At 43.0% G+C, this 22,753-nt stretch overlaps 1 protein-coding gene across 3 annotated transcripts in view; it reads left to right on the top strand.

The window, feature by feature from the left end:
* The window catches only part of DAB1 (DAB adaptor protein 1), a 1,133,708-nt gene that overhangs the window by 849,055 nt on the left and 261,900 nt on the right, over positions 1-22,753 (top strand). For all 3 annotated transcript variants that reach the window (XM_075998696.1, XM_075998701.1, XM_075998702.1), the window contains one exon: positions 20,882-21,084. In XM_075998696.1, the coding sequence (XP_075854811.1) occupies positions 21,018-21,084 (67 nt within the window). In that variant the 5' untranslated portion in view covers positions 20,882-21,017. The remainder of the gene's footprint in view (positions 1-20,881; positions 21,085-22,753) is intronic.

Below are 22,753 nucleotides of genomic sequence, written 5' to 3'. Positions count from 1 at the left end.
AAATTTTTAGGGTTGAAGATTGTTTGTCATCATACCAACACACTCAAAGAATGTGAGGTGGAGGAAGGGCCTGGGAAAGAGGAAGTCCCTGGGATGCCCGACAGTCCTGCTGTGGGGAGCAGGTGAGGGCTCAGGGAAGCTGCAGCTTGCTCAAAGCCACGCAGGGTAGGTGGGCACAGCTAGACACACACACACCCAAAACTGTGTTATTTCCCTGCCATACCTTGAGGCCTCACTCCCAATTGGCTTCACCCCACGCTCTCTAACTTTCAGCCTGAGCGTCATTTCCACAGAAACAGTAAGTGCCTAAAAACTGGGGCACTGCATCCTTAATTTTAGCACCCCATCTGCTCCTGGATAACGACAGACAGAAATGCACGAACCTTCCCAGGCGAGCGCGCAGACTCACCCAGGGCCCTTGCGAGAGTGCCATCCGGAGGGAGACCCTGTGGCCCTGACCTTGTTAAAGCGGACAGTTCAACCTGGCAGCAGTGTCCCTGCCTGTTCCATCAGGCTGAGTGGGGAAGTGTCCCTGGAGCTCTGGGACGATGAGCAAGAGCAGAAACAGGTGGGACGCGATGGCGCTGGAGCGTGCATGCCCTGCTGCTGCCCACCAGCCACTTCTGCAAATGAGGCCCCTGGGAAGTCTGGCCCTCGTTTCCCTGCACGAGAAGTCGGCGTGGAGGGGGGCCATTTACATTCAAGGCACGGGGCGCTTTCCTCCAGTCTCCAGTGTAAGATGGGGTTTTAATGAAGCCTGTGTGTGACTCTGATTCTGGGTGTCACAACAACTACATCAGATCCTGGATGCATTAGTCTGTGCCCTGGCCATTTTCCCTACCTTTGGCTGGGTTTATCATCAGGAGGTTTCTGAATTATTGTAGAAGGCATCTGCTTAGATAAAATTATGTGTCCCCTCTTTGAGCCTCAGTGATAAAATGAAAGACTGAGATTATTTCTAAACTGTCTTCTAGCTCTGGAATTTTTTTTTTTTTTTGTATTTTTAACAAAGTAATTTTTACTTAAAGTATGGACATGTTGTATATAATGCTATTACAGTGTAAAGCTCTGGATTTTATTTCTTGAGCAACTGCTAAGTGAGAAAGACCCCAAGTTAAAGGCTGGGGACATGAGATTAAATAAGATCATGGATGGACAAGGACATGTAAATCTTATCCACCTTTCTTTTGATGGAGAATGACAACTCTCAGTTACAGAGGGACAGCTGTGGAGCAGGGGCTTTATGTACTCCCCACCCCCAGCACTAATATTGGAAGATCAATATTAGCATTCACAGTTCAGAGATGAGGAATTTAGCCTCAGAGAGGTCAAGGAACCATCAACTTTATAGCCAAGAATTAAGTTCAAGGCTAACTTCACCTTGTGTCTTCATTGTTTTTATCATCACCATCATCCTGTTTGTTGCCATTGTTTCACAGTCAAATTGAGAAGAAAGATGCATTCATGTAGACAGCGACACTAACTCGGTCACTATCAAGTGAAATTGGCTTGAGTTCAGGTGTTCCCTGAAGACCTTGGCCAGGATATAGATTGTCTTGGGGATAAAGGGTGTGGGACATTCCAGGTAGTAAAGCATCTAGCAAATGTTATATTCTCCTGATGAGTTAAACTGAATATTCATTTATTGGGAACAAGGTCCAATGCCATAAATACATGCTTATCAACATAGCTGATTTTCTTTTCTCTCCTTCAGGCAGGTTGGAGGCAGGAAGCCTTTTTGGGGGGAGTAGAGGAATAACCCCTGTCATTCTAAGCTGCAGAGTGTTTGGTGTCTATTGTTTCCCCCAGAAAAGATTGATCCTAAGCGTGGGGGATTTGATGACCCAGATGGCTGCCTCGGTTTCCCAGTGTGCTCAGGCTTCAGAAATCCAGATGTACCAGGTCTGTGGAGACACCTGGAAAAGCAGGACAAGTGTCATCTTGCCACCCTTGGGCAGGACACATCCCCACATGGAACTGCTCAGCTCTGACACTGGGAGAGAATACTTCATTCCATCATCGCCATAATCCCCTGTGTCACTAGGACAGAGACAGCCACCATACGGCAATGTTGCCCTTCTCATACTGCATGTCACTTACGACCATCCTTTTCTTAGGGCCATCACACAAGCAACTCGGCTCAGTTGGCTTTCGGAACCACGGAGACTTGTGTTCAATTCCAAGTTCTGCTACTACCTGTATCTTCTTGAGCAAGAACTTTAACTCTGTGTCTGAGTTTCTTATCTGTGTCATGGAGATGAAACTATTAAACGCATGTGGTGGTTCTGCAGAGTAAGAAAGATGACAGTAGCATTTTGAAGTCCTCCCACTACAGTGATGGGGGAGCAGGGTTAGTGGGATAGACGAAATGAGATTATTCTTTCTTTTTTTTCTTTGTAAACAAATGAGGAAGAGGAGCCTGACCAAAGTCTTCCTTTTCCAGGGTACCATGGCTAGTGACTGGTGAAGCCAGCTCTGGAAAACCCAGCCTTCTGCTTATTGCTAGACTGTGAGCCCCTTAAGAGCGAGGACCCTGCCATACTCTTGTACTCTCTGTCCCCAGCGCCTGGCTGTGGCCTCCCCCATGGTGACCCCATCCTTCCTGTCTTTCTCCCTCTCCCCTCTGTTTCACAGGACCATCCCCCGCTGTTCTTTGAAAATGCTTGGCCGGTTTATGCCTCCAGGTTTTGAGATTGCTGTTCCTTCCGCCTGAAATGCTCTTCCCCCCACTCCCCATCCCTGCATGGCGTGCACCTTCCTCTTCTTAAAAGTTTTGCTCCCTTGTCATCTTAGTGTGGCCTTCCCTGACTACTCTTTTAAAAAAATTCTCCCTCTCCAGCACTTCTTATAGCCCTCTCCATCCTTATTTTTCTTCATAGCTCTTAACAATATCTTACCTACTGTGTGCTCGATTCTTTTGTTTGTTGTCCACCTACCTTCACTAGAACATAAGCTGCATCCCCAGAACTGAACAGTGCACGGCAGACAGCCCACAGTCACTACGGCAAGCTGTGTGTTGGATGCGTAAATAAACGTGTGAGGAGTGGCAGGGGTCTGTGCGTGCATGCCCCTTGCCCCGACAGTGTTTGTGCTACAACATTTACCTGCCGCTCCCCACGTGATCACCCTTTGCTAGACCCCGCCACCGGTGATCTCTGAAACTCGCTCGCTCACGGTGCTCTCAGCTGTGCACTTTGCCCTTCCTTCTTTGTGGGGTGGCTCTGGCCTAGGACAGCTGTCTGTTCAGGAGCTTCTCTCTGCAGCATGATCAACATAGGTGATGTAGGATTTACTGTAATTTTCTTTTATCTCTGAGTAGAGCTCTTTATTAGAAATTAATTTGCCCAGGCTGTTGGCTTTTGTTTGTTTTTAGCATGCCGAGGTATTTCCCCTGTGTAAAAGTGCCTGAGCTCTTTCTTGCCTGTGCCTGAAATTCTAGGGAAATGTTTGCTAGGGTGCCTCTCTGTGAAGCTGAGTTTTGGTAAATTATGTTCTGAACAGAGGGCTCCTTCTACAGTGTGGGCAAAAGGTCTTATTGGCCTTTAGTTCTTTTGTGCTTTCTGAAATGTTTAAAAATATCTTACTCTTAGAGCAGGGACCCTATAAAGGCGAATGAAGTTAGGAATTGTCTAATAATATGAAATCATATGGAAGTACTTTGTTTGGCTGATGCGATAAGCTCATTGGACTACAGCGGTGTCAGAAATGGACTAGGAATCGGGTGACCTGGCTAATTGTTCTATGCAGTTTACTCATTGGGTGACTTTGGGCAAACCATTCCATCTCTCTAAGAGACAGTTCTTCATCTGCAAAATGAAGACTCTAGGCCATTGGTTCAGATGATATCCGAGATTCTTTCCAGCTTTAAAATCCTAGACTAGAAGCCTAAAGACTTTGATCTTAACTTGGTTACAGCCACTTACTAGGACTGGAGCTCTAGCCGAGTTACCTCCTTTCCCAGCACCTTAATTGCTCAGTCTTTAGAATGTGGACCAAGATTTTGATTTTATATTGTTCCGAGGGTATTGAGAGAATTTTATTTGGTCACACAGATGTACTTTCTAGCTGTGCAATCCTATTACTGTTAGAAGCAACTTCTTATTTTATTGTGATTTTTTTTTTTGGCAATGTGCCACCAAAATGGTGGGATAAAAGAAGATGAAAAGTCATTGCACATCATACTGACGATTCTTAAATTGTGCTTTTAAAGTATATTGGGTTTATGTCTCCCTTTTGAATTTTCTTTTAAATCCCCACTTTACATCTTAAGTTCTTGACTTCAGCTTGGGGAAAGGGTTCATAGCTTTCATGAAATTTTTCAAAGAAGTATTTGATATCCCCATTTTCTCAACTCTGTGATTTTTCTGTGGGTGTTTCCCATTGGGATTCCTGAAGGGAGGAGATCTTTTCATGCCGCTTCTGATCATACATCCATTCCTCCTTGGACAGACATTAACTGGTAATACCTAGAGAATCAAAACTGTCGACAGAATGACTTTTTGCAGCACTAGCTAGCTGCTTTCTGGAAACTGCCAGTTAATGGGCACCTAATCAAGACTGGCTCAGTTTTTAGAGATAACCCAATTAAAAAATTGGAGTAATTAATTTACTAGTTTGGCTCTTGGAAGCCATTTAGTATTAATTCTGTTATCTTTATTTTGATCATTTTATCCCTAAAGAATACTTCTAATTTAGAGTGTAAATTTTAATGAGCAAAGAAAGGTTGAAGTTTCCTCCAGAGAGGGAAGGGGCTTCATTATTCAGGTTAGTGGCCCTACAGGTCTTGGTTCAGGTGGCTGGGCAAAGGTGCAGAGAGAGATTCCACAGACAGGGTAAGGGAAGGAGGCATGGTCTAGATTCAGCAGCTGGGGAAGCAGGTGTGTTCTAGGAGGTGTGGTCTAGAGTCAGCAGATAGGGGGGAAGGTGTGGTCTCACCACCTGGGGATGAGGGGGCAACTTACATTCTACACCTACTGGCTACAGATCTTGCCTCTCACTGTCATTCAGGAACACAGTACCCACACTCCTCCCTGCTGCTCCCCTCCCCACATCCCCATGGTATTAATTGTAACTTTAGAGCTGATAGTCTAATTGAGGAAGCATAATCTAGACCCAGGAGTCATGTGGTATTTACAAGGTACTAATATGATCTTGTGGTGGCTCATGCCTATAATCCTAGCACTCTGGGAGGCCCAGGCAGGGTGGTGGGGGATCGCCGGAGTTCAGGAGTTCATGACCAGCCTGAGCAAGAGCGAGACCCTGTCTCTATAAAAAAAAAAAAAAATACAAAAATTAGCCGGGCATGGTGGCACAAGCTTGTAGTCCCAGCTGGGGGCTGAGACAGGAGGATCGCCTGAGTCCAGGAGTTGGAGGTTGCAGTGAACTATGAAGACACCACCGTACTCTAGCCAGGGAGACGGAGTGAGACTATCTCCCCCCGCACGCCCCCCCCCCAAGAAAAAAGATCTTGGGGTCTGGAAGGCATAGATTCCAGTCCTATTTTCAACACTTGAAAGCTGAGAAACCTTTGGATCAGCTCTTCTCCAACCATGATAAAATGGGGACAGCAGAATCTACCTCCTGTGTTATCATGCAGATGAAATCAGAGTGCAAAAGGGAAAGTACTTGGCACACCGTGACAGTTGTCCTTAGAAAGGAAACACAAATGAGTACACAGATGAAGGGAGACCTGAGGGGACCTGCCTGAGAAAACCGAGAGATCCTTTCCTTCACTGTGGCTGTATTCTGACAAGGCCTGCTGTCTTCCCATTAAGTGAAAATGGGAGGTGAGTGTGGAATGGAGAAAGCTATTGTTTGGGCCTCAGGCCTCAACTCCGCTTGGAGCCTCCAGCAGCTCACCTTTGCTACCCTGCAGAGAAGGCAAAAGGAGTTAATGATGAAATGTCAGAAAGGTACTTGGGGGCTTTTAGAAATACTCACCAGGTAATTTTACACACATATAATGTCACATATATAGAGCTGCCATGGTTGTATTATTAATCGTTTTATTGTTTTTATTATCGGTGATACTTCATCCAAAGAGTCCATTTTAAAACAATGTTGGGTCTGCTTAAGTAAAGGAGCATAATATTTCTTTTGAAACTTTGCATAAGAAAAGGCTACCCAGAATCCTCGTACGTGGCAGGCAGAAATTAAACTGTTTTCCAAATTTACCAAGTGCTTGCCTGAATAGACAAGGAGCCCGAGGGTATTTCTTGTGGGAGTGATGAGTTGTGAATCTCAATATAAGATGTGTGTAAAAAAAAAAAAAAATTAGTCTGTTCTAAGAGGGAAAAGAAGTTTCTGAGTTTTGGGCAAAACAGGCTATTTTTAAACTGAGAAAAAATAGGATTTGGGGGATTTCAAAGATTTTGTGAATTTATTTATTCAGCTAATATATATGTGGGGCTTTCTTGCATCGTATGAGCACAAGGGGAAAGGAAGATGTGAGAGAAATAGAAGACCGACCATCTGTGCCCTCAGGTGGCCTTCAGGCTCATCAGAGACAAGATATAGGTAGATAAAAATGACAATTTATGCAAGGCAAGATGGTTTTGTGGAAACATTGTGATATTCAGAGGCAGATACACTTGGGGTTCTAGATCTGGATTCACCTTAGAACTGAGACCTGACACGTGAGATTTCATCAGTTCTGTGCCTCAGTTTTCAGTGCTACAAAATGGGAGTAATACTACTGACCTTCCCAGGTTGCAAAGATTTAATGAGATGGAGAGTGTTCAAGGCTTAGTCACAGAATGCAGTGCCTAGTAGGTTCTCATAAATGCAATTCTGTTTTCCTTCCTTTGTTTCTGCCTTCTGTTTTATGCTCTGTCACAGGAGACATAAAGTCATGTGCTGCTTTAGGAATTTTGGAGAATATAGGCTGTGACAGAAAATTCTTCGTGGAGGAGGAGGGGCTTAACTTGGATCTTTGGCTGCTTTCTGCTTGCCTATCCAGGGCACTCCCTGCCGTCTCCGCCCTACTCTCCTAGCTCCAAGCTGTCCTGTGCGGACTGCATCCATGCATCGTCCATCTTTGGGCCTCCTGGCCCCTGGACCACTTGGATTAGCCAATGCTGGGTCCCAACAGGAGGCTGAAGAGAGGAAAGAAGAGTGACGTCTGTGTTTCTGATCCCCCTGTAAGCCCTCTCCCTGCTGGCTTGCCTTGGACTTGCTGCTTCCTAGACTGAGGGCCACTGCTCCTTTTAAGACATCTGTCTCTACAGGGTTCCCTCCTCGTTCTATAGCCCCTCCCTCCTGTAACCGTTCTGCTGTTCTATCCCTGGGATACTGCACTGTCCTTTGGGGTTTCCCTTCACCCCAGCCTACTCTTGTGATTTAAATAATACCTTCATTAAGTCTTCTGGAATAGTCTTAATGTGAGTTCGTCATCTTTTTCCTGCTGGGACCTCCAAAGATGAGCTGAGTTTGAATGGGTGTAGGGGTGTGGCATTGCATGGCCAGTGTGTGCTCTGGGGTCTGTGACCAACCTGGGCTGGCTGCAGCATGCATTTCAGGTGAGGATGAGGAGTGGAGTTATGAGTTTGGGGAGATATGCTGGACTGCAGCCTGAAGGCCAGGCTACCTTAACATATCATAACTCATATCATAGCAGAAATTTTTGGTAATTGTTTCCTAATTCATTTTGACAAGTGTGCATTGAATAGGTATATGGTATAGGAAATAAATATCAGAAAGGTCTCCCTTTTCATTCCAAAGAGCTATATGCAAACGAAATAGAAGGAAAGGAAGGCAAATAGTATGTGATGAATACCTCCTTTAGTAACAGGCAATTTGCATATATTACCTTATTTATTCTACTCAGCAACCATTATAGGAAAGGCACCAATTTCCCAGCTTTACAGAGGTAGAAATTGGGGCTCAAAGACTTCGAGAGACTTGCTGAAGGACACATATCTGGGACACGGTGAAGCCACAATTTGAAATCCCAAGGCAAGTCCGTGAGACTGTGATGCTCATGTTTTGTTTTTTTTGTCTCTGCTGGCCACAAGATACGAATAGTGATATATTTAAGGGTTCAGGTGACAGATATAGGTATGTGCCCTGGAGTGTGAGTTTCAGACTGTTTGTTGCAGGCCAAGGAGGGAAGGAGGGAGGGAAGGAGGGAGGGAAGGAGGGAGGGAGGGAGGGAAGGAAGGAAGGAAGGAAGGAAGGAAGGAAGGAAGGAAGGAAGGAAGGAAGGAAGGAAGGTAGGTAGGTAGGTAGGTAGGTAGGTGTGGCATCATAAGGCCATGCACAGCAGTAGGACGGGGAGGAATAGCTATGCACCCTGGCCTTGGGGACACTGGGGTATGACTTGCTAACAGGAGGGACCCCGGATCTCTCCTGGGACTAGGTTATCATGTTGTTCCCCTTGCACAGGATTTTGTTTACTCCCTGCCATTGGGTACCTTCGATTCCTACTAATACTGAAAATGATCTCCCTACCCCCTCTTATATATTTTTTTTCTACCTAGGGCTTCTGCTAACTCATAACTTCTGCTGAGCTGTGGCCTTGCTGCTTCTTGGTGTCTCCCTGTTATCTTTCCACCTCAGGTCCCTCTGTCAGTGGACAGTCTGTATTAAAGACGTCAAATTCTCGAAAGAGGAAATATGCAGATCCTCTTATGTATCCAATTTGGACATAGCTCTTCCTGCCAGGCTGAGCTGTGGCTACTGGCCTGGAAGCGTGTGGGCCTTGGGAAAGGGATCTTCCCCAGGTCCAGCCAACTGAGACTCGACTGGGGTGACGGGCAGAGCAGGCAGCACATGCGGGTCCTTTGCCATGTGACACAGCATGTCACAGGCTCCAGGGGGCTGTGGAGGTCACCAGTTTGTCTACCATCGTCTGCATTACAGCTCCAAAGACCCATGTCCATCCTGCATGGAAAATGCATTCACCTATCCCAAGGGCTCTCTGGTCTCACCAATTCGGAAACTTTAAGTCTCATCTAAATTTCATGAGTTCAGAAGTTCAAAGTTGTATTATCTCAGTCATCTACATCATATCCCAGTGATTAGGGTATAAACAGGGGGGACAGGCATTTTCTACCTACCCCCAGCATTTGCTACTGTGTGATAAACGTTTTGTATAGTTTACATCATTTAATACCATCTTCCTGTGTTGTAGGTAAGCTGAGCCCTTGTATTTTGCCGTGAGCACATTCAGGCCCAGGGGAGATAAACGAGGTGCCCAACCCTTCCCAACTAGTGAGTGGGGTCTGGCTGGCACTGAGGCCCATGCACGTTCTCTTAGCCTTTATCCCTGTGTTTCCCAAACCTTGCTGCATTTTAGAATTACCTGGGAAGCTTTGAAACATCCCAGGGCCCAGGTTGCACCTCAGACCAGTTACATGAGCACCCCAGGGGTGGGTGGCAGCTCCTCAGGTGATGCCAGTGTACCGCAAAGCCAGGGAGTCCCGCGCCGCGCTGTCTTGCTCATCAGTAGAGGCGCGGGGTGCAAACGCGCAGTGCCGGCAGTGGTCAGGGAGGGCTTCCCGGTGGAGGGGAGCTTGAGGTGAGATTCCTGGGGGTTTGCTGGGAGAGACAGCGAAAAGAATTTTCATGGAGAGGAAACGGCTTTCCCTGTTGCTGATTTGCTCATTATTTTCCAAGTGTGATTGAATGTGTATGTTTTTGTGAGATGGTTTGAATAAATGCATTCACAAATCGGGAAACAACAACAAAAAAGACATCCTTTGTCAGAGCATCCATTCTCACTTCTGGCCTCAGGGAAGCATGGCCTCCCAGTTATTGCTGTTGCATATGCTTTTTGTCGGGGAGATAATTGTGGAAATTGGGTTGCTTCCCATCAAATGCAGATCCTTTTGTGGAGAAAATTTGAGCCCTCCCTGTATCCCATTTTACAGTAATTGAGATTGGACTAGCAAATCATTAGCGAACTGAAGGAAGATGATGGCCTTTTTTTTTTTTTTTCTTTTTTTTTTTTGCAAAAGTAAGGTGGTAAAAAATTGATGTTTGAGGAAAGAGAAGAAAAATAGGATGTCGGTGATGGGAAAAAGCGTGCCATCTCTCTGTTCTCCAGGAGGGGAGAAGAGGGCGTCTATTGGCAGTGACCTTGAGTGGGGCTGATGGGCAGGGCTCCTGCATGGAACATGGGCAGCTTCAGGACGCGTCCCTGCCCAGGGCCATCCAGGGAGCCAGGCGGCTTGGGGACATCTGTTGCACACTCACCAGGCTTGCTACTTACAGGTGCTGACTTGTTTGTTCTCCTTCCCATTGTCAACTTTGAAGATAATGAAATGCAGCTTGTGGAAGAGAGTAAATAATGGCGGTATATATTTTAGGGAAATCAGCAGGTGAAGCTGCCAAATGCGGCATTTGTTTATTTAAAATCCCCTTCACAGGGAGGGCCTCATTAAATACTTGTCTTTTCTTCCTGCAAGACCCCAGGGAATAGCAATAGTTCCTGTTACTCAAACACAGTGTGGAGGGAACAGGGATGGTAGCAGAGGTGTTCGGTCTGGAAGAGCAAATAAACGCAGTGTACCCACTGCCACCTCTGGCCAGCCGGGGCCGGGGTTACAGTGAGGGACAGAATTGTGGCTGAAACAGCCGATGAGGGAGGTGCCTCTTTGGGATTGGCGTGTTGGGGAACAGGTGTGATGGCCACCTGAGGCCAGACCCTGCCCTGGGAGGCTGCAGCGGCAGCCAGGACTTGGTTCCTCTCTCTCAGCCCCTCCGACGTCTGCAGGGTCTGCCTTGTGCAGAGTTGGTGTGTGGAAACGTGTGGGGAGCTGCATTGATTGACAGAACCTGTGATTTAATGGCTATGTTCTAACGGAGTTAGGGACGTTTGCTTTTTGCTCTTTTTGAAGATTCATTTATCTGGGACCTCTTTGGAAAGGAAAATGAAAGCGCATGAGCTTTTAAACTTAGTAACTCCATTAATGCAGCTATCTCCGACTCGGCCTCCAGTCCCTGGGTGACTTCTGGGCTAGCACCGTCTTGAAAGATCCTAAACCATATCAGCTGCTCCCCTGTGATGCCACTGTGGTAGCCCCCTGTCACCTGCGAGTAGTAAGAATAGTAACCCCATATCAGTGAATAATTTTTGAGGTCTGTGCTGGTGTATGAATTTTCGTATGTAAATTTACATACATGTGCTACTGTTAATCTGCATATGAAAGGAATAAACGATTCCTTTTTTTTTTAGATAAATATAGTGACAGATATGGCAGAGTTTGATTTCGTCACCCCAGTGGATGTTCGTGGGCCCTCGCTGGGTGGCGTGGCCCCTGGGCCAATAGGATCCCCTGCAAGCTCCTGACCAGCAGGGCCCAAAGCTCCCCCTCAGTCTGGTCTCCGCCTCCATCTGCATGTTATTCCCCAGCCCTGATGAACTATTTGGGTTCCCAGGATTGGCTGTGTCTTCTCTCTCTTTTATGCTGTCATTCACAACTTTTCTCCTTAATGCAACTAGCACTGACTAGTCTTTCAGAACTTGGTGTAAGGATCTCCTCTTCTAAGAATCTTCCCTGTATCCCTGTTATTAATATTACCGCACCCCACGTGCTAGCATTTGGCCCCAGGTGGAGGTAGGTGCCTATCTTCTGCATCCCTGAAGAGTCCTGTGATTTCTGTCTTACCAACTTTTCTCACGTGTGTAATAACTGTCTTATCCCCCTCCCCCTCCCAACAATTTGAGCTCCTTGAGGTTGGGACTGTATCATATCTGTCTCTTTCTGAGCATCTAGAACTGTGGTCCACCAGAGACTAGGTATTTAATAACCATTTGTTTAATGAATAAGTGAATTTGCATCCATACTTAAATATTTGTTGCCAGCAGCGCAATGCATCAGAGCCTGTGTAGGAGACGGTGGGAGGCAAAGGTGGGTGAGTCGGGGTAGGTTAAGGCCCAGCTGGGGAAACAGGCACACAGCTGCGCTGTGGGATACCGGGTAAGGGTGTGAGGAGGGGGGAGGAGGTGGGAGGAGGTGTGAGTTGCTGAGCAGCTGTGACATTCTATATAGCTTTGTTCATTTTGGTCTCCCCTAAACCCAGCAAGGTAGAAAGGTATGTCCATTCTACAGATGAAGAAATTGAGGCTTACAGTGGTTAAAATAGCTCGCAGGAAGCAGTGGTGGAGTCAGGCAGGATTCCATTCCCGCCCCTGGATACTTGCTGCTTTAGATTCTGCATCCAACTGGTAGATGTTTGTAGAAGTAGAGGTGAGGATGTTAGAAGATTGAGTGGAACTGAGGTTCTAAGTATTTAAAACACTAATGGAATTATTTTAGGGTTATACATTTGTGTTTTTTTTTCTGGTACCCTAAGAGTTTATGTAATGAATTTTCATGGTGCTATAAATACTTAATGAAACTGTGTGATCCATTAGTTAAATGAAATGTTCCTAAGTATGCCATGTTGCTGTCACATAAATTCCTTTAATACTGCTAAAACCTACTTCTGACTTTTGTTAGCTTTGAGTTTGATTAAAGAAACACATTTTGTTCCCACTGTTATTGCCTTGCTGCAGGCTGACTGATATCTGAATAATAAATGTGCCTCCTTCTGGAATCTAACATTTCGTTTTTTCCGAAAAATACTTTCACATAAAACCCACGAGATTATCCCATTATCCCATTTTACAGATGAGTAAAATCTGATAAACAGATGAAATAATTTGTTTAATTCTAGATTTTACTCTAGAAAAGTCAAACCACCAAACCATTTTTTCTTTCAAGTTAAAATATGTATTGTTTATAAACAATTTAAATGGCTTTGGGCCACATTGTTTTCACCCTGTTTGAAATAATTACTACGAGTATTGAGCTTTCAGTGTTAGTTTTATGATCTCAGCATACATTAAAGAACATTGAACATTCTCTGTTGGAATTTTCTAGAGGTATCGTTTCTATTAACGTCTATGACGCTTCACAGTGATGATTTTATGAAGGCCTATAGATACTTTTCCTTCTCCACTTCTGATCCAAAGGGAAAAAATTATTGTGAATATAGACTTTGTGAAACTGTCACTGATCATATTTCCCTTGTTACTTTGGCCTCTAGGAATCTCATAGACAAACTTAATTCCTGTATTCTACAATTGTATAGTTTGCTTTTTTTTTTTTTTTTTTTTGGTGTCCTATCATTGCTTCTGCCTTTATCTTCATTCCCAATCCATTGTATCTTTTTGCTCCAGTTTTTTTTTTTTCATTTAGTTTATCCTGTTATAGGGAAATGGATTTCTGTAAGGCTTTCTGTAACCTATTTGGAATTCTTTTTTCTTTTTTTTTTATAATGTGGGATAAACATATCAACAATGCAACATAAATGAAGATGAGCTCTTAGGCCAAGAGATGTCTCTCATTTTTGTGATTTCTCTCCCCTTTCTTGCTATGTTTATGGCAAGAGAGCCTTGATTAGGTCTACACTGAGGTTGTAAATCTATCAGTTTTGTGGCCTTCAAAGTTTTAAAGCCAAGGATACATTCCATCAATGTATTGTCAATACATTTCTTGAAGGGTTTGGTCAAAGCAGGTGATGGCTGTACATTTGCTCCGAGGATGGTGGTCCTTTATGAGTAGAGAGATATAGCATCTCTAATATCAGTCATTCTGCTAAGAGCTCGGATAGTGTTACCTGTCACACCCACAGCAGCTTTTAAGAAATGCTGCCATTGGGTTCCAGCAAAGCCTCACCATTTCCTGTTTTCTTGTACTTGAAAAAAAATGTGCAGAATGGGGGAACATTAGGCCTTTCCCAAATTGTCTGGATCAGATCAGATAGCCCTTGACATATTAAAAAAAAAGATTGAGGGTTAATGACATAGTTCCAGGAATGGACAAGGAGATAATCTCCAGAAGACCGACCTACTTAGGCTGAGTACTGAAGGAGCCTGCAGTGGTCCAGGAGACAGAGGGATGGAACATCTGAGGGGGACAGAGTATATAGTCTGGAGAGAAAGTTCAGACCTCAGGAGAAAAAGGCCCAATCCATACAACCTCGGTCCAGAGACTTCTGCCAAGTCAGGCAATCAGGGCAGATATAGGGGTGGAGCTGGAGTCTATAATCAGAACTGACAGCCCTAAGCTAATTTTAAACTCAGCTAGCCTTGGGAATTAGAAAGCATGCCATCTAGGGAGCTGGAATGGGCCTGAACTTAGAAGAAAAGTGAGGCCAGAGTTGGCTTAGTTACATATTTCTTTGTGCTAGGGTCTGAGCTTGGCTTTCTTTTAAAAAATATATTTGGAAATAATCTCAAAATTACAGAAAAAAGTATAGGAATAAGAATATGCAAAGAAAACCTATATCCTTTACTTAGATACACCTATTACTAATGTTTTATCCCATTTGATTTATCATTTGTGTTTTGTCGTTTATACATATATGTACTTACACACATATGCATGCATGTATATATACATATATGACTTTTTTCAGAATCATTTGAATACATGGTACACAAATCTTTTCCCTTTGCTCCTAAATATTTTGTGGATATTTCCTAAAAACAGATATATTGTCTTATATAACCACAAGAAAGCTTTCAAGTTAGATAAATTTAACATCGACACACTATTTTTACCTAATTTGCTGTTCATGTTCAGATTTGTCGATTGGCCCAATAATTTCCTTTGTAACATTTCTTTTCTGTGTGTGTGTATATATATAATATATATTATATATATGTTATCCCCTATATATAATATATATATTATGTATATATATGTTATCCCCTATATATATAATATATATATAGGATTTAGGTGTTACATCTTTTTAATTTCTTTTCATCTAAAATATTTCCACAGCCTTTGCCTTTTATTACATTTTTGAAGAATACAGCCTTCCCTCTCCCATTTTAAATGCCTAATCTTATTAGATCCCCGGCCAGAACACCACATAATACTGCAGAGTGGTGCTGTGTTCTTCTCAGTCTATCACACGCTGCCCATCTGCCCCTCTTTGTTGATGTTAATTTCGATAACCCAATCTAGGTATTGTGCGATTCCTCCGCTGTATAATTACAAAGTTTCTCTTGGAACTGACCGTCAGTGGGAAGAAAGTTTAAGACCCGCAGATATCCTGCTTCTCATAAAAAATTTTCCCCGTATTTAGCCTTGGCTGGTGATTCTTGCCTGATCAGTCTTACTCTGATGCCTGCAAAACGTGGACTTCCTAACTCCAGCACTCCCTCGGCCTTCGCCGGGCGCACCTGTTCCCCCGTGAGCCCACGGCCTTCCCTCTTTCCCCATTTGTCTGCTTGTCGTCAGTGTGGATTCGTGGATTCCTGTGTTTTCAGTGGTTTATTATTTATTACCATCCTTCATTATTCTGGTGTTTTTAAATTGTTCCTGATCAGGCCAGTAGGAGATCTGCCATGGTGGCTTCTGTGTCCTTCCTGACGTTTCCTCGTGACTTTTTTGTTCATTTTGAGCACTTCCTTACTTTCTGGAATAACAGGATATTTCAGGCTTGTCTTGTACCTGCCCTGCCCCAGCTCTAGAATCACTCATTTCTCCTACAAGTCCTTTTATCTTTTGCTGGAAAATGGTAATAGGAACCAAAAATCTAAGTTATCAGGTGTCTCATTGTTACTGGTATATTTTTGCTTCTAGGCCCTTGTAGTGGACAGTGCTAGGTAATATTGGCATATTGACACATACGTACATTCAGATGTACACATGCATAAACAGATGTGTGTATACTTTATTAATCATGAGTTTACCTTGGAACCTCCAATCAATCTTTTGTCTATCACCAAAACTTTCTTTCCTGCCTTCTTCCTTTCCATATTTCTTCCAGAGGGAGAACCTTGGCTTCCAAGAACATCTGTGTATTTACTCCTTTGCTCAGTCCTCAAATACATCTCAAAAGAGTTTCAGGATTGCTTTGCCCATAACACTACAGAAAACAAGCCTGCCAAAAAGAGCTTGGGATTTGTTTGCTGCTCTTCTTGCCCCAACCCTGTGCAAAAACAAGTGTATTGTGTCGAATTCTGTGTGCTGCATATGTTTTCTGATTACTTTTTTCTCCTTTGCCCCTCGAGAAAGTGTGCTGATGTTCATTTAATATCCAGTTGAGTTGATTTGCTTCTGTCTGCTCTCAGTTTTCAGCTCTCCCTTCCCATCTCTATACATTTTACTTATATATATATAATATGCTTCCAAATGTGGAAATTATGCAAAAAGCTATACTCTGAGAAATATCACCCTCTGTCTTACCCCTTCTACCCTAACACTTGGTCACTCCACCATTCAATACCTCCCCATATAGAAAAAACAATTTCATTGTTGTCTGGTCAGTTTGCCTGTGTTTCTTTTTGTATAGATAAGCAGATTTCTGTCTCTTCCTTTCTTACAGAAAAGGTAGCATGCTACAGATTGATCTAGGCTTTTTAAGTGCCTAGATCACACTTACCTTCTGAATCTCACATACTTGGTGGCATTTCTATTTTACTGATGAGGAAACTGAGGCTGCTCATTTGTACTGTTGCAACTAGTACCTTGTTGATAAATGGCCTGCTTTCTGTGCTTTATAGCTTGGATGAAGTTCAGTAAGATGTACCAAATCACAAAACAGGCAGATAGTGGTGTACAGTTTTTAATACATGCAATTACTGCCACATAAACCCGAAATTCTGATTCTGAGAAGACTACCTCTTCATCTGGTTTTTAGGGCTACATTGTCTTTTTAGACTGGAATTTGTGGTATCCTCAATGTATCACACAAGGTTTTTATATCAGGCTGAAAGGGTTTTGTTTTGGTTTCCTGATTCAGGTAAAATTCATATAAAATTAATGATTTTAAAGAGGTAATTATTACATTGATGATGTTATACAACCCTCCACCTCTGTTGAGTTCCAAAACATTTTCATCATCCCCAAAGGAGACCTTGTACCCATTAAGTGGTCACTCAACTCCCCTCCCCTCCTCCATCCCCTAGCAATCCCTGATCTACTCTCTGTCTCCATGGGTTTATCTATTTTGGACATTTTGTACAAATGAAACCATATACAACCATACACAATATACAACTTTGTCTAACTTCTTTTACTTGGCCTGATGTTTTCAAGGTTCATCCACGTTGTAGTATATATCAGTACTGCATTCTTTTTACAGCTGAATAATATTCCAATGGATGTACCACAGTTTTTAATCCGTTCGTCCACTGATGGACACCTGGGAGGGTTTTGAGTGAAGTTGGGGACAAGAGTGGCTTGTACCCTGTCCTGCGCTGTGCTGTTTCCTTAGCCATGTGACCTTGGACAAGCTACTAGACTGGCTTGTGTTTCAGTTTCCTCCTTTATTAAATGAAGATAATAATATCTAACTTTTCAAGTGGTTAAAAGGGTTGAATTAGATAATGTGTGAAAAGCTCATAGTGTATGTCGTACCTGGCAAACAGTGGGCCCTCGATGATCCATAGCTATTCTTCTGGAGGACTGTATGAGGGAAGGGGTTGGGGAGGGAGAGAGAATACAAATTTGTATTAACGTATGTGTTTTAGCATGTATTTGTTCTGTTGTAGATGCTCAAACCTTCATGCTTTGTTTTTTGTATTTTTTTTTAAAGGCATATCTCTTCTCCCTGCTTTGTGGTTTGGTGTTTTTACTTCCCCCACCCCATCCCTGAACATGGAATTTCACATTTTAGAAGCAATTCACTAGACAGAATGTCTGTAGTGGAATGTTACATAATTCACATTTAGATTTGAAGAGCTCATTATAAAAAACCTGACACACTTCAGGAATATTAAATTACTGCAGATTGTGTGGAGCAAAGAAACATTATTGAAGCATTTCAAAATTCTAGGCAAGCCTGAATTTAACTGATAGGGTTTCACAGCTTTTACTGGGGAAAATGATTTGAATTGTCACATGGTTTCTGGCCCTGGAGGACTTTAATCTCCTTAATTACAAAGAAATGAATTTCCTAAATAATTTGGAGTTACTTCACAGCATTTGGTCAACCTCTGGCTTTTGGAAAATTAAAGGGGATGCCAGGGTCCACATTGTGGTATTATACATTCTTTCTGTACTGCAGCTTCCTTATTTAAGTTTTTATTCAAGATGATGCTCGTTTCCTCTCATTATTGATATAGGGATGTACTCCAGAAATTCACAAGTGTTGCTTGTAATACTTGAACACAATCACATTTCGGTGAACAAGTGACTTTGGAGATAGGAATAAGGAGAGGGGCTACATTGTGGCTTATAAAGTTAAAGGGTAGAAAATGGCCCAAATCCAATCCAGTCTTATACATTGACTTTTAAGAATCCTTCAAAATGTATAAAATCCATATGTTTCAGCTCCTTTCTGTAGTTATGGATGAGATACCTGCTGTGTGCAAGACCAGCATGATGGAAGCACTTCCTGCAATTTGTCCTCAAAGAGCAGAGCTAACCTGTCTCAATTTTCTCTTCTGTCAAGGGGAGGTAATAATATGGACTCGTGGTCACATACTAACCATGTGCCCTTGAGCAAGTAACACAGGAGAAACTATGTGCCTAATATTTACTAAGTGCTTTCCAGGGGGCGTGCACCTCTTCTAACCACATTACTTGTGTGATCACACTTAATTTCCACAGTAGCAACATGAAGTTGGCACTATTTATCCCCATTGTACAGATGAAGAAACTGAGGCAGAGAGAGGCTGATTAGTAACTTTCTGAATATCACCTGCTTGTAAGTGGCTAAAACTATCAATTTGGCCAAAAATCAAACCATATAGGGAGAGATTCTATTTTACTATAGAGATCAGAAAATATTTGTGCCTCAGATATCTTTGAACTAACCTTGAAGAGTAGTAGAATGTCAGGATTGACTTGAGAAGGGAGATTCCATAGGAAGATACTAGCACGAGGGAAAAAGGGTACATGAGAAAATAAAGCACCTCCCTACTAGACCTGTGCTTCCATTTATTGGTTTGGTTGTCTATTGCAAGCCTCCTTGTTTTTGCACATGCTGATCCTTCTGCTGGAAACAACCATTCATTCATTCAACGCATATTTATTGAGACCCTGTTGGTCGTTTCCCTCATCATCCATTTGACAGAAGCGTCATACTTCAAAATGCCACAGAGTAGGGCTTATCCTCTGTGAAGCTTTACTGTCCCCTCCAAGCAAAGGTGAATTGCTCCTTTGTGCCCAGTATGCCTGGCATTTATGCCTGTTTTACTTTTGGTCACATATATGTATTGCAGTCCCTTACATGACTGATACCTGTGCTAGACTGAGCTTCTTTGAGGACAGGAATCAGGCTCTGACTGCTGACTCTTGGCCAGCATGGTTGAGCAGTAAATATCTGACATGAATATATGCGACTGGCCCATGGTAGGTTCTTAGTAAATATTTGTTGGACTAAAATGATAAGTACTATTAATAAAATTATGTATGTCCATGTATGACCAGGTTTTGTGACTCTATTATCTCCCATGGAATGTTGTCTTTGGGAGGTGGGGTTGAGAAGGGCTGGTGGCATGGTGCGGATACAAGTGACAGAGGTAGCAGAAACTCTCATTTTCTACGTATGGTTTAGTGGACCCCACTCTATAAAGATAATTTTCTGTTTTCCTTAGTTGCAGCCTTAGATCCTGTGGCTCAAGTACTTTCATTTGGAGCCAGTGTCTTTAAAAAAAAAAAAAATACGTTGCTTATATATACAAAACTGAAAGTCAAATACCTTTTTCTAAGGTGGGAATTTCCCTGTATTTAAACCTTACTATAATTTTATGTGATTTTTGTATTAGACTTCCTAGTTTAAGATTAACTAAATTGTCATGATTAAAAGGTTTGAGTTGTTACTCTTTCTGAGCTGAAACGGGCATGTGAGGTCAGTCCTTTTAAATTAAACAGTTCTAGATCTGTGAGATGAGCTAAGAATTGGCTGCATAATGTGAAGACTCATTTCAAGTAGCTTTTTCTTAATATTCTTTCAATGTGGATGACTGGTGAAATGTTTACTTTTAATGGAACTCTCAGATATAACTATCAGATAATGATAGATAGTCACTGGGAAAGGCTGTTGACCTGACAAAGGGAATACCGTACATTAATTCAATTTAAATGAGATCCAATGAGATAATGTATGTGAAGCAGTAGCTGAGGGTATAGTAAATGGTAAATGCATAGTAAATACTCGCTGTAATTGAGGTGCTTCTGTTACCATTATTATTATTAGTCTCTTCCTAGCACAGTGTCTGAATTTAATAGTACCTAGTACTGTGCATTGCATATTTATTAGAGAATGAATGAATGAAATGTGTGTCTGCCTGTTTCTTTTCTTTCTCTCTCCATATTAAATGCGTGTGTGCTCTTATAGCTGAAGGAAAAGCTGACATAAAAATTGGCTTGCTTGGAAAGTTTCTCAGCCCCATTTGTCACCTTACCCTTGGAGCCCAGTTGTATGTCAACTCCGTGTCCCCTCTGCTGCCTGCCAGTGAGGGACAGACCACAGGTCACTTCCCTCTGATCTGCTTTAGCTGCCAAGGCTCTGGTCAAGCTTGGCTGATGGATGGGTGCCCTGTTGTTGGAAATGTCTCCATGGGGCTGTTCGAGATACGCCCTTGCTGTATTCTCTGGGTGGCATCTAGCGCTTGAAAATAAGAAACATAGAGAACAAAGACTTGGGGTTTGCCCCTCTTGAAAATCCAGACTTTAGAAGATCTATTTTGAGTTATCTATTTTGAGAAACAGTTTTGCAGATAAGCTTCTCATTCCCTTTGCTGTATAAACCCTGTCAATGGCTTCACGAAATCATGTGAATGGCTTGTACACAGGGACCAGGATTTTCTTGGTTTTTTTAACTTTTTTTTTTGTATGTTTGCCAGTTCATTCTTTTTTTTTTTTTTGCTAATTTTTGTTTAACTTCATAAGGGTGATAATTCTAAATGTTCTCTTACCTTGATTTACAGCACTCGAAAAGAGTGAGTGAAATGTGCAGCTGGGGGTGTCATTTCTGAAGGGAGGAGTCTTTCTCTCGGAGAGGAGTCCTCAATGAGCCTGGCCGCGGCCCGGGATCTGTGTGAAGTGGACTAAGGATTAAGTAGGATGTCAACTGAGACAGAACTTCAAGTAGCTGTGAAAACCAGCGCCAAGAAAGACTCCAGAAAGAAAGGTAGGACTGGATCTGTTCCCTCTTAATGCCTACTCTTCTGTACAGGAATAAGTTTTTAAAATCTCTGGGATGTCAAGAAGTATCTCGATGATTGCATGTATTTTTTAATAGTTATTTGGTGATTTTTTTAATATTCATAATATTTTCATGGCTCTCCATTATTCTCCAGATAAAATCCGAAATTCTTTTCATAATATATAAAGCCCTTCTGGATACGCCTTCTACCCTCCCTCCGGCAACATCTCTGCCTACCACCACCCCTCCCTCCAAATTTATGCTTCAAGCCTGCAGTCCCCAACCCTCGGGCTGAGGACCAATATCAGTCATGGTCCATGGAAAAATTGTCTTCAATGAAACTTAGGAAATGGGGGGGGGCAGGCAGTGGGGGGCAGCCGCAGAGAGGTGCATGGGGCACAGCAGGAGGTGAGTGGGAGGTGGCAAGCAGGTGAAGCTTCATCTGTATTTACAGCCCCTCCCCATTGCTTGCATCACCACCTGAGCTCCACCTCCCCTCTATCCCCCTGTCCCTGTCCATGGAAAATTGTCTCCCATGAAACTGGTCCCTGGTGCCATAAACGCTGGGGGCCACTGCTCCAGGCCTTCTGCCTGTTGCAGTTCATCTTTGCGTATACCAGTGGTTCTCAAACTCCATGAACACCTGGAGGGCTTGCTGAAGCACAGATTGCTAAGCCCAGTCCCCAGAGTTTCTGAGTCAGTACATCTGGGCTGGGACCCCAGACTTCGCATTTATAACACGTTCCCAGGTGTTGCTGATCCTGCTGGTCTGGAGACCATACTTTGAGAACTACTGGACTATTAATCCATCCTGAAAGCCTTTTGTTCTTCACTTTTTTCTATAATGACTCCTGCTATTCACCAGGTTTGAGTGTAGTGGAGCCTCCTGGGGAGCCTTTCCTTATTCCCAATTTGGGGTCACTATGGGACCTTGTTTGTTCCCTTAGCACTTTGTTAGTATTTCACTATATTAAAAATGTCCTGCGTAAACTCCTTCAAAGCCAGACATCTTGTTCACCTTCAAATTCCCAACACTTAGAAAGTGCTTGACAGAGACAGGGCACAGAGATGCCTGGTGGAGAAGACCAGCATGCATAGTGTGATAATGAAGTAATTCTATGACTTTTCATGTTTTCTGAAGAATTTGGTCCCCTAGCTAAAGACCATGCCTTTCATGGTCCTAAGTTTGTCTCCCTGTTGTGATTAGATATAAGAAACTTCTTGCTGTTTGTGTGCGTGTTTGTCCTGTGGTTTTAGTTCTTTCCCTTCCTTGTTTTCTCTGCTGCGTGGAAGCAGATTAACAGAGCTCTCTTTCAGATCTTGAAATTGCAAACCAGGAAGCCATTGGCTGCTTTGTAGAGGCAGAGATTTGCTCAAGACATTGCTGTGCCTGCCCAGTTATGTTTTGTGATGGCATTTGTCTGACACCCTATGTGAATCAAGCAATGTAAACGTAATACATATGCAGCTCTTGGACAGCCAAAACCTCAGGAAGGAGTGTCAATTTTGCTTTTGCTTTTAATGTCTATTTATACACAAATATTTTGGGGGCAGTCTATTTTGTTCCCTAAAAATTAATGTAAACCTTGTTTTTTATGCATCGTGGTCTACAAATAGCAAAAGGAAAGCAAGTGGGTGATAGAGTAAGTCTTAG

Source organism: Microcebus murinus, chromosome 2 (genome assembly GCF_040939455.1).
Source record: "Microcebus murinus isolate Inina chromosome 2, M.murinus_Inina_mat1.0, whole genome shotgun sequence".
Taxonomy (NCBI): Eukaryota; Metazoa; Chordata; class Mammalia; order Primates; family Cheirogaleidae; genus Microcebus; species Microcebus murinus.
This window is presented reverse-complemented; position numbering and strand designations above follow the sequence as displayed.